This window comes from Hemiscyllium ocellatum, chromosome 17, assembly GCF_020745735.1.
Source record: "Hemiscyllium ocellatum isolate sHemOce1 chromosome 17, sHemOce1.pat.X.cur, whole genome shotgun sequence".
NCBI lineage: Eukaryota > Metazoa > Chordata > Chondrichthyes > Orectolobiformes > Hemiscylliidae > Hemiscyllium > Hemiscyllium ocellatum.
The window spans coordinates 11596757-11614110 of NC_083417.1; the positions used below are offsets into that span (position 1 = coordinate 11596757).

The 17354-nt window shown below is 44.6% G+C and overlaps 1 protein-coding gene across 1 annotated transcript in view; it reads right to left on the reverse strand.

Moving 5' to 3' along the window:
- adamts18 (ADAM metallopeptidase with thrombospondin type 1 motif, 18) overlaps positions 1-17354 on the reverse strand; it is a 263407-nt gene that overhangs the window by 101746 nt on the left and 144307 nt on the right. The window contains exon 13 of the mRNA XM_060838319.1: positions 5683-5855. Within this exon, the coding sequence (XP_060694302.1) occupies positions 5683-5855 (173 nt within the window). The remainder of the gene's footprint in view (positions 1-5682; positions 5856-17354) is intronic.

Below are 17354 nucleotides of genomic sequence, written 5' to 3' on the forward strand. Positions count from 1 at the left end.
GCATCCAGTGCTGTGAAGATTAGGGGGAAGCCAGAGGACTGGGAAGCCTTTCAAAACCAGCAGAGAGTAACTAAAAACGCAATAAGCAAGAGAAAAGATGAAATATAAGAATATGCAAGGGAGTAATATAAAAGAAAATTGCAAGACTATGCTTAAATACCTATCAGGTAAGAGAGGGGCAAGAATGGATCTTAGACTAATGCAAAATTAGTCTGGAGTATCAGTAACAGGGACCAAAGAAATGGCAGGAAAACCGAATAGATACTTTGCATCGGTCCTCATTGTGAAAGACACCAGTAGCATACCAGAATCTCAAGACAGTCAGGGGGTGAGTGTAGGGACCATCACTAAGGAGAAGATGATGGGGAAGCAGAAAGGTCTGAAAATAGATAAACCATTGGACTGGATGGACTACACTCCAGAGATAGCCGAGGAGATGGTACAAGTATTGATGGTGATCTTCCAAGAATCACTGAATCAGAGACTGTGCTACAGGACTGGAAAATAGCGAATGTAACACCCCTGTTTAAAAAGGGAAGGACACTGAACAGAAGAAACTCTTGTTGGAAAGTGTGGTGCTGGAAAAACACAGCAGGCCAGGCAGCATCCGAGGAGCAAGAGAATCGACGTTTCGGGCATAAGCCCTTCTTCAGGGATGAGGCTGGTGTGCCAAGTGGGCTGAGATAAAAGGTAGGGGGAAGGAGGGGCACTGGGAATACGATAGGTGGATGGAGGTGAGGGTGAGGGCGATAGGCCGGAGAAGGGGTGAGGGCAGAGAGGTCGGGAAGAAGATTGCAGGTCAAGATGGCGGTGCTGAATCCGGGGGTTGGGACTGATAAAGGTGGGGGGGAGGGGAAATGAGGAAGCTGGAGAAATCTACATTCATCCTGTGTGGTTGGAGGGTTCCTAGTCGGAAGATGAGGCGCTCTTCCTCCATGCGTCGTGTGGCCAGGGTCTGGCGATGGAAGAGGCCAAGGACCTGCATGGGAGGGGGAGGGGGCGTTAAAGTGTTCAGCCACAGGGTGGTTGGGTTGGTTGGTCCGGGTGTCCCAGAGGTGTTCCCTGAAATGTTCCGCAAGTGGGCGGCCTGTCTCCCCAATATAGAGGAGGCCACATCGGGTGCAGCGGATGCAGTAAATGATGTGTGTGGACGTGCAGGTGAATTTGTGATGGATATGGAAGGATCCATTGGGCCCTTGGAGGGAGGTGAGGGGGGAGGCGTGGGCGCAAGTTTTGCATTTCTTGTGGTGGCAGGAGAAGGTGCCGGAAGTGGAGGTTGGGTTGGTGGGGGGTGTGGACTTGACGAGGGAGTTGCAGAGGGAGTGGTCTCTCTGGAACGCTGATAGGGGTGGGGATTGAAATATACCCCTGGTGGTGGGGTCTGTTTGGAGGTGGCGGAAATGACGGAGGATGATACGATGTATCCGAAGGTTGGTGGGGTGGAAGGTGAGGGCCAGTGGATTTCTGCAGGGGTGATGTTCAAGGGCGAAGGAGCGGGAAGTGGAGGAGATGTGGTGGAGAGCATCGTTGACCACGTTGGAGGGGAAATTGCGGTCTTTGAAGAAGGAGGCCATTTGGGTTGTTCGGTAGTGGAATTGGTCCTCCTGGGAGCAGGTGCGGTGGAGGTGAAGGAATTGGGAATATGGGATGGCATTTTTACAGGGGGTGGGAGGAGGTGTAATCTAGGTATCTGTGGGAGTCGGTCGGTTATTAGTAAATGTCTGTGTTGAGTCAGTCACCTGAGATAGAAATGGAGAGGTCTAGGAAGGGGAGGGAAGAGTCTGAGATGGTCCAGGTAAATTTGAGGTTGAGGTGGAAGGTGTTAGTAAAGTGGATGAACTGTTCAACCTCCTCATGGGAGCACGAGGTAGTGCTAATACAATCATCGATGTAGCGGAGGAAAGGGTTGGGGGTGGTGCCTATATAACTGCGGAAGATGGACTGTTCCACATATCCGATGAAGAGGCAGGCATAGCTGGGGCCCATGTTGGGTGCCCATGGCTACTCCTTTGATTTGGAGGAAGTGGTAGGATTGGAAGGAAAATTTGTTAAGAGTAAGGACCAGTTCAGTCAGTCGAAGGAGGGTGTCAGTGGAAGGGTACTGGTTGGGTCGGCAGGAGAGGAAGAAGTGGAGGGCTTTGAGGCCTTCATGATGGTGGATGGAAGTGTATAGGGACTGGATGTCCATCGTGAAGATAAGGCACTGGGGGCCGGGGAAGTGAAAATCATGGAGGTGATGGAGGGCATGGGTGGTGTCCCGAACGTAGGTGGGGAGTTCTTGGACCAAGGGGGACAGGATAGTGTCGTGGTATGCAGAGATGAGTTCGGTCCGGTTAGCCTGACCTCGGTTGTTGGTAAGATTTTAGAGTCCATTATTAAGGACAAAACTGTGGAAATGCATGATAAAATAGGGCATCGTCAAGGGGAGGTCATGCCTGACAAACCTATGAGAATTCTTTCAGGTAACAAGTGAGTTAAACAGAGAATGAGTGAATATGATCTATTTGGATTTCCAGAAGATCTTTGAGAAAATGCTGCACAGAATGTTGCTAAATGAGATACAAGGTGTTAGGGACAAGGTACTAACATGGATAGAGGATTGTCTGACTGGCAGAAGGCAGGAAGTGGGGATAAAGAGGTCTTTTTCAGGATGGCAGCCACTGGAATTTCACATGCGTCAGTGCTGGGACCATAAGTCTTCGAATTGTACATTAATGATCTGGAAGAAGGGACTGAGGGCATTGTTGCTAAGCTTGCAGATGACACTATGATGGGTAAAGGGGTGGATACTGCAGAACACTGCAGAAGGACTTGGAGATGACAGGGGGATCTGACTGACACTTAATCAACACAGAGATGCCTGGGTAGACTGGGTGTGAATGAAGGTATTTCTACTAATAGGAAAGACTGGAAACCACAACCACACCACATTCAGTTCCACTGCTCCTCCTTGGCAAACTGTACACCAAATTACTTCCAATTGCTTCTCCACCCGAAACGTCCAGTCCCCACCCTTTACTTGTACTCCTTGCTCCTATCACTGCGATTCTTCCTTTTGCATTCTCTCTTCAATCCCCAGGATCCTTCCAGTGACCCCTGGCTGTCACTCCCATTCAGTTCAATTCCCTGCTGTTCCTTTCCACCCAGCGTTCCATGGACTTTTCCTGAATGAACCCCCTCTCCGTTGCTGACCCTTTAGGATTGGGCTGTGCTTGTCAACCCCAGTCAGTCAGTGGGGCTGCCTTGTTCAGGCAGCTACATGGGCCAATTTAGCCTTTACAACTTCTACTGTAAAAATCTAACAATGACAAGGCCGCACATGACGGAGCCTCTTCATGAGATCGTCCTCCTGATGTCACTTCACCCCTGACACTGGCAGTGTTCAGCCAGGTGGACCTCATAAAGCATGAATTCCCTGATTGGAGCTTTAATCTGGCCCTGGCTGACAGACAAACACGGGGTGTTCAAGGTTCTGTTCAGTCTGAGAGCTGGCTCTGTGGAGGCCAGACCAGTGTCAAGAACAATGCATCTGTAAATAAAGGGTGACTTTGTGGCAGGATACTGGCTTCTGTGCAGTTATTTCACTCACCTCTTACGCATTTGGTATAGTCAGGTTTGTGAGCGCAAATGCTCCATAATTTTGGCTAACAAAGCTGTACCACTGAACTCAATTCCAACAATACGGGGTATTAACAGCATTCATGTTTCGCTGATGAATGTAGAAGAGAGCATTAGGAAGTTGATTCACCTGAATATACAGGGAGCCTAACAGTGAAACCTGAAGCCAACATTAGGGAGTTGAATGTTTGATGTTGGCCGCCCAACTCCTTTTTGCCCACCTCCCCCTTTCAAAGCTCTAGACAGGCCCACAACATTCTCCTCAGTGGACGTGAGCCAGTATCACAAAGGTTCAGAAGATTAGTTTCTGGGGTGGAAGTGATGAGAGGCTGTGAAGATGTCTTCTCACTGGTATTTTACAGACGATTTTGTTGGATTTATGAATGTCCAATTCACGAACATGTTCATCCTTCTGAGTGCGATCATACACATGGATTTTATTTTTGAAGACACACATACAGACGCTTCCTGTACTTACAACCGACTGCATTCCATTGTCCTGCACTGTGCTTGGACTTGCAAACAAACTGACTCGTAAATGGACTCCATTCACAAGCCGAAACCTGCCCAAATTCTGAAGTTGAGTTTGCAGAATGGACACCATAAACCTAATTGCTCTACCTGATGATTCTAGAACATGGAGGCACAATCTCTCAGGAAAGAGATGATGACAAATCTTTTTCACTCACGGGGCTGTGAATTATTGGGAATTCTCTCGCCCAGTGTTGTTGACATCCCAACATTTGCTATGTTCAAGGCTGAGATAGGCAGCTGCCTGGTGTCTCAGAGAATCAGGGAGGTGGGGAGGAGGAATAAAGAGTGAAATTGAGGAAGAAGGCCAGCTACAATCATACTGAATAACCATATAGCCTTCAGGGGGTGTCTCGTGATCTACTCCTGCTCATGTTTCTTGAGTTCTTATTTTAGAATGGTTTTGCTGCTTCTTCTTCAGAGAAAAAGGGTGAGTGGATAACCTGACAAAGATGTTTATAATTATGAACCATTCAGTGAAGTAGAGGCAGAGAAAATGTTTCCAGTTGTGCGGGAGCCCAAAATGAGAGGTCATAAAAAGAAAATAATCATCTAACTACAAAAGGAAAAAAACATCTCGACCAAGATAGTGGTGAAAAAGTGGAACTTACTCCCAAGGAAGATATGAGGTAAGTAAGGACAGGCAATGAAGTGGGGTATGTCAGGGAGAATGGAACGTGGCTGACGATGATAAAATAAAGGGAGAAAGTGAGGATTGCAGATGCTGGAGATCAGAGTTGAGAGCGTGGTGCTGGAAAAGCACAGCAGGTCAGGCAGCATCTGAGGAGCAGAAGAAGGGCTCATGCCCAAAATGTCAATTTTCCTGCTCCTCGGATGCTGCCTGACGTGCTGTGCTTTTCCAGCACCACACACTCAACGATGGTAAAATAAAGCCTAGTAGGAGGAGGCTCAAGCACCAATTGGTTGGGTGACCATTCTGAAGGAGGATCACTGGACCTGAAACATTAACTTTGATTTCTCTGCACAGATGCTGCCAGACCTGCTGAGCTTTTCCAGCAACTTGTGTTTTTAGATCAATTGGGTGAAATGATCTAACCAAAGCAGTGTTGCAGATGTTGGATATCAAATAAACACAGAGTGCACTGGAGAAACTCAGCAGGCCTGGCAGTACCTGTGCAGAGAGAAACAGAGTTCACATTTTGAGTCCACAATGACTCTCCTTCAGGACTGAAAGGGGTTGGAAAATGTTTCTTTTTGGTCACTTTCGACAGCAGCAGATGCCCAGTGTAGAAAAGACACAGCGATTGCTCATGGTGGAGAAAGAGATGTAAAAATGGGTGCAAATGCAAGCGTGAAAGGGAGAGAATGGGAATTTTCTACTTCAAAGTAAACAAGACACGAATAAGGGAGGGGATGGAGGAGAGAATGTAAGAAAAATGGGGGAACATGGAATGCTACAACATGGTGAAAGTGGATGGGATAGCCCAGCATTTTCACAAGGGACAAGCTTATAATTTAATTCCATCCTCATGCCCCTTGCCAAAGTGTGAGTTGCCACATTCAAATATTTACCATTGACCTTTGTGTAGGGCTTCCACTTGTAGTACCAGCCCCTGAAAGGCTTGCTGTTGTACTCGGCACATTGCTGGTCTCGGAACAGGACGCTGCTGTGTTGACAAACCTGGACATTACACATCTGATAGAGCCGGCTGGAACCATGGCAGAACTTTCCCCCATACTGAGGCCTGAGGAACAGCAGAGAACACAAGCCTGAGACACAAGCAACCCTTCTTACTTTGAAAAGCAAAGAGTTAATCAAGCACAGGCTGACTGAACACCCACAGCCGTTAATACTTAATTTTGTTGTTTTTCTCAATGCTGGTGGCTCTCCACTCTTCCACGGTGGGCCATGACACCCCTGTGCCAGCTATCCCCTCCACCTCGCCTTCATATGCAAACCGAGATAATGTGTGAGGTTACACCACAACAAAGACCAATTATTGCTTTTGTGTCAGCCATGTCTCATGCCTTTTTGAGACAGAAGCTTGCGGAATCAAAACCTAGACTAACACTCCAGTTCATGGCTACTGGCATCAGAAGTATTGTCTCTCAGTTGAAATGCCAAGTCAAGGCCGACTTGCCCTCTCAGATGTGGGGGAAGGACCTAGACAGAATTGGAGCAACCACCCTGTGGTCCAGGCAGCAATTCAACACAAAATAGATGATTTAGTCAACACAGTGGGAGCATGCTGGCTGCAAATTCACTATCATATTAGAAGCCCAAAGCCTTATGTCACTGGATGGAGGCCATTTTGGCCTACCAGTCAGGTAGAGTTCTCCTAGTAATCTCAATCCTCCCCTCATTGCCCATGCCTCTGTAAGCCTTTCTTTTTGAGTGTTGAAAATTATTATTGCTCCTACTCTCACCATCCTTGCAACAACTTGCGTAAAAGTAATTTGCTCATGTCTCGTCAGGCTCTTTTGCCATTCACTTTAAACCTGTCCCCTCTGGTTATCGAACCATCTGGTACTGCAGACGACTGTCCTTTATTTACTCCTTTGAAACACTTGGCAATTTTGAACACCGCCTATCAAATTTCCTCTGAACATTATAACAATAGCTACACTTCAGAAGTGCTTAATTAGTTATTGAATGTTTTAAGGCATCCTGTGGTTATGTAAATCGCTACATAATGCTCAGATTGTCTCTTTGCAGCCGATGGCAACATGCACACATGCCAGACGATTACTGGTCACATTGGTCAGGACCTGCTGTCAATTTTCCTGTGGGTCAATAAGAGCAGCATACTGGGGGACAAAATACGACAGGGATTGAGAGAGAGATGGGGAAAGACAATTTCGTTCCCAGTGTGACATCTAATTAAGCATGGAAACAGCACATGGCACAAAAGTCAATTTGTTACAAAAATCTTTTTTGCGATTTTCTCCTTCACAAAGGGACTATTTCCAAAATACCTGATTTATTAAAGCTTCTCTCACACAGTGCCCAGTCACCACCCAGCTCCCCCCACCCCAACTCCAATCCCTCCCCTGGGGCAAACCTTAAATCATTCCCCAAGGTTGACTGAACAGATTTTATTATTACAGTGTTGGCAGACGTCCAACTGCCCACATACAGCTGTGCAGGAAGCAAAAGACTTCTCAGCTTAGCTCAAGCACAAGAGCTAAGCTTCAAAAAGAGACAGCGAGAGAGTATGAGAGAGAGAAAGAGAGCGAGAGAGTGAGGCATGTCAAACTACTCCAAGTTGAATCCAAATCTAGGGTCATGCACCCATTCTTGTCCTCAGTTTTGAAAAAATAAATGAAAAGAGAAAAGCCAAGCACAACAAAGCAATAAACTGCAGCTCTTGCTCCACCTTTATCTCATAACCTCAACCATCCACAATATTGACATCATTAGAAAAAACTTAATTGGGTCAAGGTAATGATGTAGTGGTATTGATGTCGGACGAGACATCCAACGACTCAGATAATATCCTGGTGACCCCCATTCAATCTGAACATGGGCACATGGTGAAATTTAAAGTCAATTGCTGGAGAAATTCAGCAGGTCTGGCAGCATCTGTGGAGAGAAAGCAGACTGCTTCAGGTCCACTGACTCTTCCTTAGAACAGTGCTGTTTTTTTTTACCTCTCATGCAGAGACAGTAACACAACCTGAGCTAAGTATCAAGATGAAAGAGAGAGAAATGTGTTAAACCTCAGAAACAGCAGAACTGGATTAAGCAGCATCATTGTGAATGGGAAAGTGGAATGTGACAGTGGGAGAATGACAGAGAGTGAGTGAGATTAGGAATAAGGGAGAATGTATGTGTGAGACAGAGGGACAGAGAGGGAGAGTAGAGAGAAACAGAGATGGAGAGAGAGTCAGAGATGGAGAAGGGGGAGAGAGGAAGAGAGACAGAAGGGCAGACAGGATAGGGGAGAGGGAGAGGGGCGGAGAGAGAGGCGGGGAGGGAGATAGATGAGGAGGGAGAGAAGTGGGGAGGGAGACAGGCGGGGAGGCAGAGAGGCAGGGAGAGAGGCAGGGAGGGAGACAGAGGGGGAGAGAAACAGAGAGGGAAAGAGACAGAAGGTGAAAGACAGAGTGGGAAAGAGACAGAGGGAGACAGACAGAGTGGGGGAGAGAAACAGAGGGGGAGAGAGACAGGGACAAGGACAGAGGGAAAGAGAAAGAGAAGAGATTGTGGGGAGGAGTCTAACAGATCCGCTTTATAAAGCTACTAAGCCTTCTCACTTTATGGTCAGCCATGACTCAGTGATGGCATTCCTTGTTCGATCAGGGAGATTCATGTTTCACTCTCGAGTCTCAAGGAACAGATTGCAACCTGACCTTCCCATTGGCAGTAGGTGAGGGAGTGCTGCTCTGAGAGAGATGTTGTCCTTCAGATGAGACAATTATCCCTTTGGCCCATTTGCTCTCTCAGCTGGAAGTTGCAATTTGAAGAACAGCAGAGGAATTTTCCCTTGGAGTCCTGACCACTGAGTCCTGTCCTTCCAACAAAATGTCAATCCGGTCACACATTGCATTGCTGTCTGTGGGTTCGTGCTGTATGCAGAGTAGCTCCCATTTTTCCTACATCAGTCACCTGACTTTGACAATGCTTCACCGACTGCAAGCCACTGTGGGGCATCCACAGAGTGTGAAAAACAAACTACAAAACACAAGTGTTTTTATTACCCCTTTTCAAGTGGTTTCTACTTCATAGCCCAGTCCCTCCAATTTATGTAAAGTGAGAAGCATTTTACAAGGTCTGATAGACAATTCCTTAACATGCAGTAGCAGCAAGACTTTGTTAGCACGAGTTACAGCTGACAATATTTATTAACCTGCCCTGCATTGCTTGGCAACAGATCGGTTTGTCAGTGCTTCACTAAGTAGAAAACCTGCTGTGGAATGATTGTTTTGAAACAGCTTAACCCTTTGCACTCATGCTCACAGGCTGGTAACTTTAACAGCATCCGACCTGCAGAATTCTCCAAAGTACCAAGGAAAGGCGGGTGACTGAATACCCTGTATTCAGGGAGTGATATAACAGTCAGGATCATTCCCCAGCACCTATCACAGGCTCATCACCATGAGCAAGAGCCTTTATACAGAATCCCTGCAGTGCAGAAGCCAGCCATTCGGCCTATCGAGTCCACACTGACCCCTGCAGAACATCCCACCCAGACACACCCTGAACTGAATCCCCCTATCCCTGCACTTCCCATGACCAATCCACCTAACCTGCACATCTTTGGACTGTGAGAGGAAACTGGAGCACCAAAAAGGAAACCCACACAGATAGGGGAGAACGTGCAAACTCCACACAGCCAGTCACCTGAAGGTAGAGTCAAACTCAGGCCTCTAGCGCTGTGAGGCAGCAGTGTTAACCACTGAGCCACTGCACTGCCTACTGGAGGAAGGGGTGAGTGGGGTGGTGCTAAGGATCTAGAAAGCTGAATTTCTGAGCTGCCAGATTCCCCAAGCTCCCTGTTAGACTGGAGAGCCAAACCCTCCACTGGGAAAACCAATTACCCCACAGTCATTTATCGACCAATATCAGCGGTGGTCTGAATGTTGCTAGATCAGAGATCCAGAACCCCTGGCTCATGCGCTGGGGACAGAGCTTAAATCCCACCATGGCAGATGCTAAATTCAGTAAGTAACTCATATTAATAGGGAGAGGTATTGGCCAACTGGTATTACTTTGGTAATCCAGAGACCCAGGTCATGTTCAGGGTCCTGGGTTCAAGTCCTGCCACATCAGATAGTGGATTTGAATTCAATAAATATCTGGGACTAAGAGTCTAATGATGACCATGAATCCATTGTCGATTGTTGGAAAAATCCATCTGGTTCATTAATGTTCTTTAAGGAAGGAAACTGCCATTTTGTCCTACATGTAACTCCAGACCCACAGCAACATGGTTGAATCTTAATTGTCTTTTGAGCAATTAGTAATGGGAAATAAATGCTGGCCTAGCTAGGACCACCCTTATCCCATGAACGAATGAAAAAACTTAATGAAGTAAGTGAGCCTACCAGCGACCATGTAACCATGGTTGTTAGCCATAATTCCCTGTCTCGGTCATTAATCTCTTTTAGGGAAGGAAATCAGCTTTTTTAATTTGACCTGGTCTATATAACAGTCGAAAAGTGTGGTGCTGCAAAAGCACAGTACATCAGGCAGCATCCGAGAACCAGGAGAATTGACGTTTCGAGCATAAGCCCAGAATACCTGTAACATGATCCTATAACAAGGTGACCAAAACTGAACACAAAGCTCCCAAGTGTGGCCTCACCAATGTCCTGTATAACTGTAATAAAACCTTCCAACTTCTATACTCAAGCCCAGAAGGGCTTATGCCTGAAACGTTGACTCTCCTGCTCCTCGGATGCTGCCTGACCAGCTGTGCTTTCCCAGCGCCACACCTTTCGACTCTGATCTCCAGCATCTGCAGTCCTCACTTTCTCCTGGTCTATATGAGACTCCAGACCCATAGTAATGTAATTGACTCTTAACTGGCCTCTGGACAATAAATACTCATTTAGCCAGCCTTGAGTACACCTCCTATGCCCAAATGAAAAAACAAATGTCCTTCCCAAAAGGAACCTAGGATAGAAGAAGTTGCCAGACAAGAGTTCAACATTTCTCTGGAGCTGTACCATTTCTTTTGTGAAGGTGGAGTTAAGGTCAAGAACCAAGCCAGCAGCCTGTAGGGAATGAGGTAATGGGAGTTTAAGAGGACAAAGGAAGTGGGTAACCTGGAGGGAAAGATGCAAGTAAAAGCTTATGGAGCAGGGCATCCCTCTACCCTGGTACAATCATAGAGGGCACAGCGACCTATGGGAAACCAGTGCACAGGCTGTCTGCCACCTGATATTCTCCATCTTCAGTGGTGCCATCAGAGTACAACGGAAGCCAGCACAGCGACAGGAGTGAGGAATTGGAAAGGATCAGAAAAAGAGAAAGCTAGAAGAAATATGCACTGACAGAAAGAGGGAATAAAACAGACAGGAAGGGTGTCAGAAATGAAGATATACTGAGACAGGTCGCAGAGATAGACTGAAAGAGAGATGGAACTGGACCTGAGAGTGAGGGAGTGAGAGAAGGTGGGGGCAAAAAAGAATCAGAGGAAAAGGAAAAGAGAGCATGGCAGACAGAGAAGGGAAAAGAGAGAGAGAGAGAGAGAGAGACAAAAACAGTGAAGGAGTGAGAGTAGTTTAACCCCAAGCTTATTATTTTGCTGCTTTGATCAGTTTACTTTCAGACAATATTTGCAGAGGTCTTAAAGCTTAGCACCCATCATTCCTGACTAGAGAGGGCCTGCAGAGTTGGAGAACCCAAAATAACAGGTAGCTTGACTCTCAGAGAGTTCGACTGACAGCTAGAATGTTCGCTGGATGCCAAGGTAAACTATGATTCGTCTTCCCCTCCAGCTAAGAAACTCCTTCTCTGTAAATAACCTATCGAGTGACCCTGCTGTGAACTGCAAACTTGTGAGAATTTGATTCATTATTAAACAACATGTTGATGATACAAAACACACAATATTACCGTCATAGAATGGTTATAGCACAGAAGGAGGCCATTCGACCTGTTAAGGCTGTGCTGACCTCCATAGCCACTCCTCTTTCTTTTCCCATAACCCTGCATTATTCCTTTACAGATTTGACCCAATTCCCTTTCAAAGGTCTTCATGGCCCTGGTCCAACCAGACCCTCCATGTATTCGATATCCCAATCATTATCTCCCCGTGTCTGCGTGGGTTTCCTCCGGGTGCTCCTGTTTCCTCCCACAGTCCAAAGATGTGCGGGTCAGGTGAATTGGCCATGCTAAATTGCCCGTAGCATTAGGTAAGGGGTAAATGTAGGGGTATGGGTGGGTCGCGCTTCGGCGGGTCAGTGTGGACTTGTTGGGCCGAAGGGCCTGTTTCCACACTGTAAGTAATCTAATCATTATCTTCATTGTCTCTTTTACCAATCACCTGTTCCCTCATGGTTCGATCTTGTTTGCTAGACCCCTCATGATTTAGAACACTTTATTCCTCTCAACTTCCTCTTCTCCAATGAAAACAGTCCTAAATTCTCCAAACTGCCAACCTAATTGAAGATCCCCATTCCTTGAAGAATTCTCATAGTTGTTCCGATTAAGCCTAAAAAATTGTCCTGCTTACCAAGCCACTGGGTAATGTGCTTTATGAAGTACTGATGTGATATTTTTTACTCATTCATGGGATGTGGCTGCAGATGTCTAGGGCAACATTTATTGTATGTCCACAATTGTCCAAATGAAATATAAGTGCCCAACATAGTTTTGTTCACATGAAGGCCAGACTAGGTTAAGGTCAGCAGATTTCATTCCCTAAAGGATACTTAATGAACAGGAATTTTTTAATGAGATTCAACAATGTTTACATGGTTAAAAGAACACTTTAGTTCAGATTTTCTTTTCAGTTTGAATTCAACTTTCACCCTATCCAAATCCCCTGAACATTAGACTGGGATTCTGGATTGCTGCTCAACAACAGGTATGTAGGCAGCATATCCCAAATTACATCAAATGGCATATTCCTTCCAGCTTTTCACAACAGGAAAGGTACTGATTGTACCCAAACAGCCTGTACTTGCAAGGTTCAAAAGACAGACTCCAATATTAAATATGATTCCATGATATGATAACATTTGCTAAATAACTCTAAGTGTGCTCTTATGAAACATGTATCATACAAAGAACAGAAGTAGGTCATTCAGCCCTTCACCACCATTCAATAAAATCATGATTTCAATTTCAACTCTGCATTCCTGCATTGGCCAGATTATCTTTCATCATTTTGGTAACCAAGAATCTATCGACCTTGACCTTAAAACTATTTGAAGATTCTGCATCTACTGCATTTTAACAAAGGGAATATCAAAGACATTCAATCCTCAGAGAATCAAAACATGTTCCATCATTTCTGCCTTAAATGGGCGACCCTATATTTTAAAACTGAGACCTTTCTGGATTCTTCTGCGAGAGGAAACACCCTTTTGACGTCCACCCGCACTTAAGTGGGCCAAATCACACCATATCAAGCACAAGTTTCAGACCATCAGCTTATGAAAAATCAGCCTGGCATTGTACTGGAATGCTACAGTCACTCAGACACTTCCAAATGACCTCAACGTCAAATCATGAGGCTCCAGCAATTCATCTTCAGTGACAGAAACACGAGTCCCTCAAGTCACACTGGCAATTTAAATGAAACAACCATGATATGCCCAGGAGGCAAACAGTTTTGAAAACAATTCAAATTCAGGAGATGAGAAGACAAGATTCACAGTGATTCTAGCCATTATGACAGACAGACAGAACAGAACTGAAGTCTATCAGGACATTTTAAAATAAAATTATAATGAAAATTAAATTCTCAGCAGGATGCTTTGTTTGCGTATATCCTTGACAATGGTTAGATGGATGGAGAAGCAGGGAAGTTCATCCCTAAATAATGCATGGAATAGGCACTGCTGGGGCCGACGTAAAGAAAGCAGCTCATTAGCGTGGGACACATCCACAACCGTTATTACCAATGAGATTCAAGTGGTGCCTGCAAAACAAAACCATGTCCAAATGGAACCACAGGGTCTAATGCCCTTGTTCCCATATCCTTCCCAAGTTAGATTAAATCTTCCTTACTAGCAATAATAAATTGCTCTACATGGAAATTGGTCTGGCTGTTTTGATGTAGACTGTCTGGCCTGTATCTATTAGATAACAAAACTAACTTTTTTTTCTGTTGTTTTTTTAATCTAGGGGGTTTTGTTGCAATGTTTTTCTTAATATTTATTTGTTTAAAAATTGCAATATGTGTCATTTTGAAATCTTGGTTTTAAGGTTTCAGGAACATGGGAGCTGAAAGCAGGAGGGAGCTCACCATGTTGGGCATAGAATTAGCTCATGGTTTCTGTCATTCTCAGTTCCATTCAACGGCCTTGTGACAGTTACCAAAAAAAACTCTCAATCTCAGTTCAAAAAATGTCAAATGACACAATTTCCTTTTGGGGGAAAAAGGTTCCAAACTTTGATACTCTTTAGGTGGAAAATAAGAAACTAATTTCACTCCTGAATGATAAAAGTAAGGTGATGCCTTCCTGCTGTTTGTTCCTCCATGAGCTGAAGTAGTTTCTCCATATCTACCCTGATAAATGTTTATCATGGTAATACCTTGATGAGATCATCCACAATCTCCCGTTTTCAATACGTTATATTCAATGCTTTTAAACTGTCAAATATTGCAAAGAAATAAGACTGCTATTCCAATAATACTTCCAACATTCTTCTGTAGTCAGAGCACAAGACAAAACATGCTTGACTTTATTTAAGACCAAACATTTATCAAGGTGCTTACAATTGTACCTCAAATCTGGCTGAGTCTTGCCTGAGAACAACACAGCATATAATCATTTTCTTTATATAACCCATAGCCCACACATTCACGCATCCAAGCTGCCTCTATGTAAGTCTCCTTTAATTGAGTTATACAACCCCAAGAAATAGGGACAGGAGTGAACCATTCGGCCCCTCTACTCCACCATTCAGCAGCATCACAGTTGGCCCGGCATTCTTCATATTCACTTTCCTGCCCTTTCCTCATTATCTTTGATTTCCCGACAGATCAAGAGTCCATCTCAAACAGAAAAGAAATTTGCTGCAAAGATTCAACAGGTCTTGCAGCATCTGTTGAGAGAAACTCCTTCAGAAACTGAAACAGAGGATGCAAAGGAAGAGAAGGGAGGAATCAGAGATAGAGCAGGTGAAAGTGAGAGCAGGGTGGAAATTGGAAGCACAATTGATCAATTTTACCAATTCCAGATGAGAGAGGGAAGCAGCTCTGATGATGTCATCAACGTAACAGAGACAGAATTATGGATAGGGGGCCTTTACTTCCCCTACTTTCTTCATGTCAAAGGGGTGTCAATGTTTGCTCTCACAGATGTTATCTCAGATTCACAATACAAACTCCCATCATTATTCCAGCAGAGCCACTGTTTTCTACTCTCTGACATATACTAGTTCAAGCTCATGGCTCCAAAATGACTTACAAGTTAATTCCTGAACCTCTCTTACATACAGATGAAAAACCCACAGGCCACTAGTCCAACATCCAAAGTCTAAAATAAATGATATATTAATATATATATATATATATATATATATATAAATCTCACACCTTATATCATAAAATAACTAAGATGAAGTTAAAAAAATTCAGTGGCATCTTGATGGAATTAACACTCAGTTATCTCAATATTTACTCCACACCTCATAGATGGGAAGGTGGAGAGGTGCGGTGAGTAATTTTCAGTAGGAAATCAGAAATTATGGATTTTCCGCACATGTCCAAGAAATGAAACAGAGGTTGAAAATGTTTATTAACTGAGGAGGGAGGTAACTGAGACAAATGAACAGAATCAGGACATGTAAAAGTTAAACTGTTTTGGACCAGAGAAAAACTCCTTTCTCTTTCAAACCAGATGCAGTGCTAGAAATGTATTTATCTTAGGGATCTGGTTCTCTTCCCCTCCTCTTACCTATTGGGATTGCTGGTCCCAGTGTCAAAGGTAAAATTTAATTTAAAATAAAGCTTGCTTAAAAGATTTTGGTTGCCATTTTGGCTTCTGAGAGTGGATTGGTTAAACCTTTTACAATACAATTCCATTGCGACCAGATTTGATTGGGTTGTGGGTTGGTTTAAGTCCGTCAGAATTCTTATTATCCCACCTGTCCTACACCCTGAAGATTTAAAACTTCTCCAACATGTCCAAATAGAATGGTGCAACTGTCAACAAAGTTAATTAAATGTTCAGCTCCATATCCACAATAATAGGGCAGACGTCGTGATTACATTATGCCAAGATCTGGTCAAAACACACCTTCAGCACTGTGTCCCTCCAATTTGCGACAAAGTGAGACTGCCAGCAGAGCTGATGTGGCCTAGAATATAGGCCCCAAGACCAATTCCCAAAATTGGAAACCACAAGCTATTTAAACCAGTGGAAATAAAAATGAACTAACCTCCATCAAAATGATCTTGATCAGATGTACATAGAGTCATAGAGTTGTACAGCATGGAAACAGACCCTTCAGTCCAACTCACTCAAGCCAACAAGATATTGTAAATTAATTTAGACCTATTTAGCAGCACTTGGCCCACATCCCTCTGAACCCTTCCTATTCATATACCCATCCAGATGCCTTTTAAATGTTGTAACTGTACCAGCCTTCACCATTTACACTGGCAACTCATTTTATACATGCACCACCCTTTGCACAAACAAGTTTCCCCTTAGGACCCTCTTATATCTTTGCTCTCTCACCCTAAACTTATTCCCTCTAGTTTTGGACTCCCCCCATGCTGAGGAAAAGACCTTGTCTATTTGCCCTATCTATGCCCCTCATGATTTTATAAACCTCTAGAAAGGTCACCCCTCAGTCTCCGCTGTTCCAGGGAAAACAGTCCCAGCCTATATTAGATTACTAACAGTGTGGAAACAGGCCCTTCGGCCCAACAAGTCCACACCGACCCGCCTAAGCGCACCCACCCAGACCCCTACACTTACCCTATCACCTAACACTACGGGTAATTTAGCATGGCCAATTCACCTAACCTGCACATTTTTGGACTGTTGGAGGAAACTGGAGCACCCAGAGGAAACCCACACAGACACGGGGAGAATGAGCAAACTCCACATAGTCAGTCGCCTGAGGCGGGAATTGAACCCGGGTCTCTGGCACTGTGAGGCAGCAGTGCTAACCACTGAGCCACTGTGCCGCCCACTCCCAATAGCTCTAACCCTCCAACCCTGACAACATCCTTGTAAATCTTTCAAGTTTAACAACATCCTTCCTACAGCAGGGAGAACGGAATTGAATGCAGTATTCCAAAAGTGGCTTAAGCTGTATCGAGTACACCTGCAACATGACATCCCAACTCCTTTATTCAACTACTGACCAATATATGACTTCTTTACTCCCCTGTCTACCTGTGACTCCACCTTCAAGGAACTATGAACCTTGGTGTTAGTGATATGGAAAAATACAACTTGAATCTATACAAAAAAAAGAAAATGACCAAAGGCACTTCACAGAAGTGTTATGAAGTCAAATTAGACAACAAATTTCAGAAGGAGATATGAAAGCAGATGATTCAAAGTCAGAGATAGGTTTTAATGAGTGTTTTAAAGGGAAGTAAAGA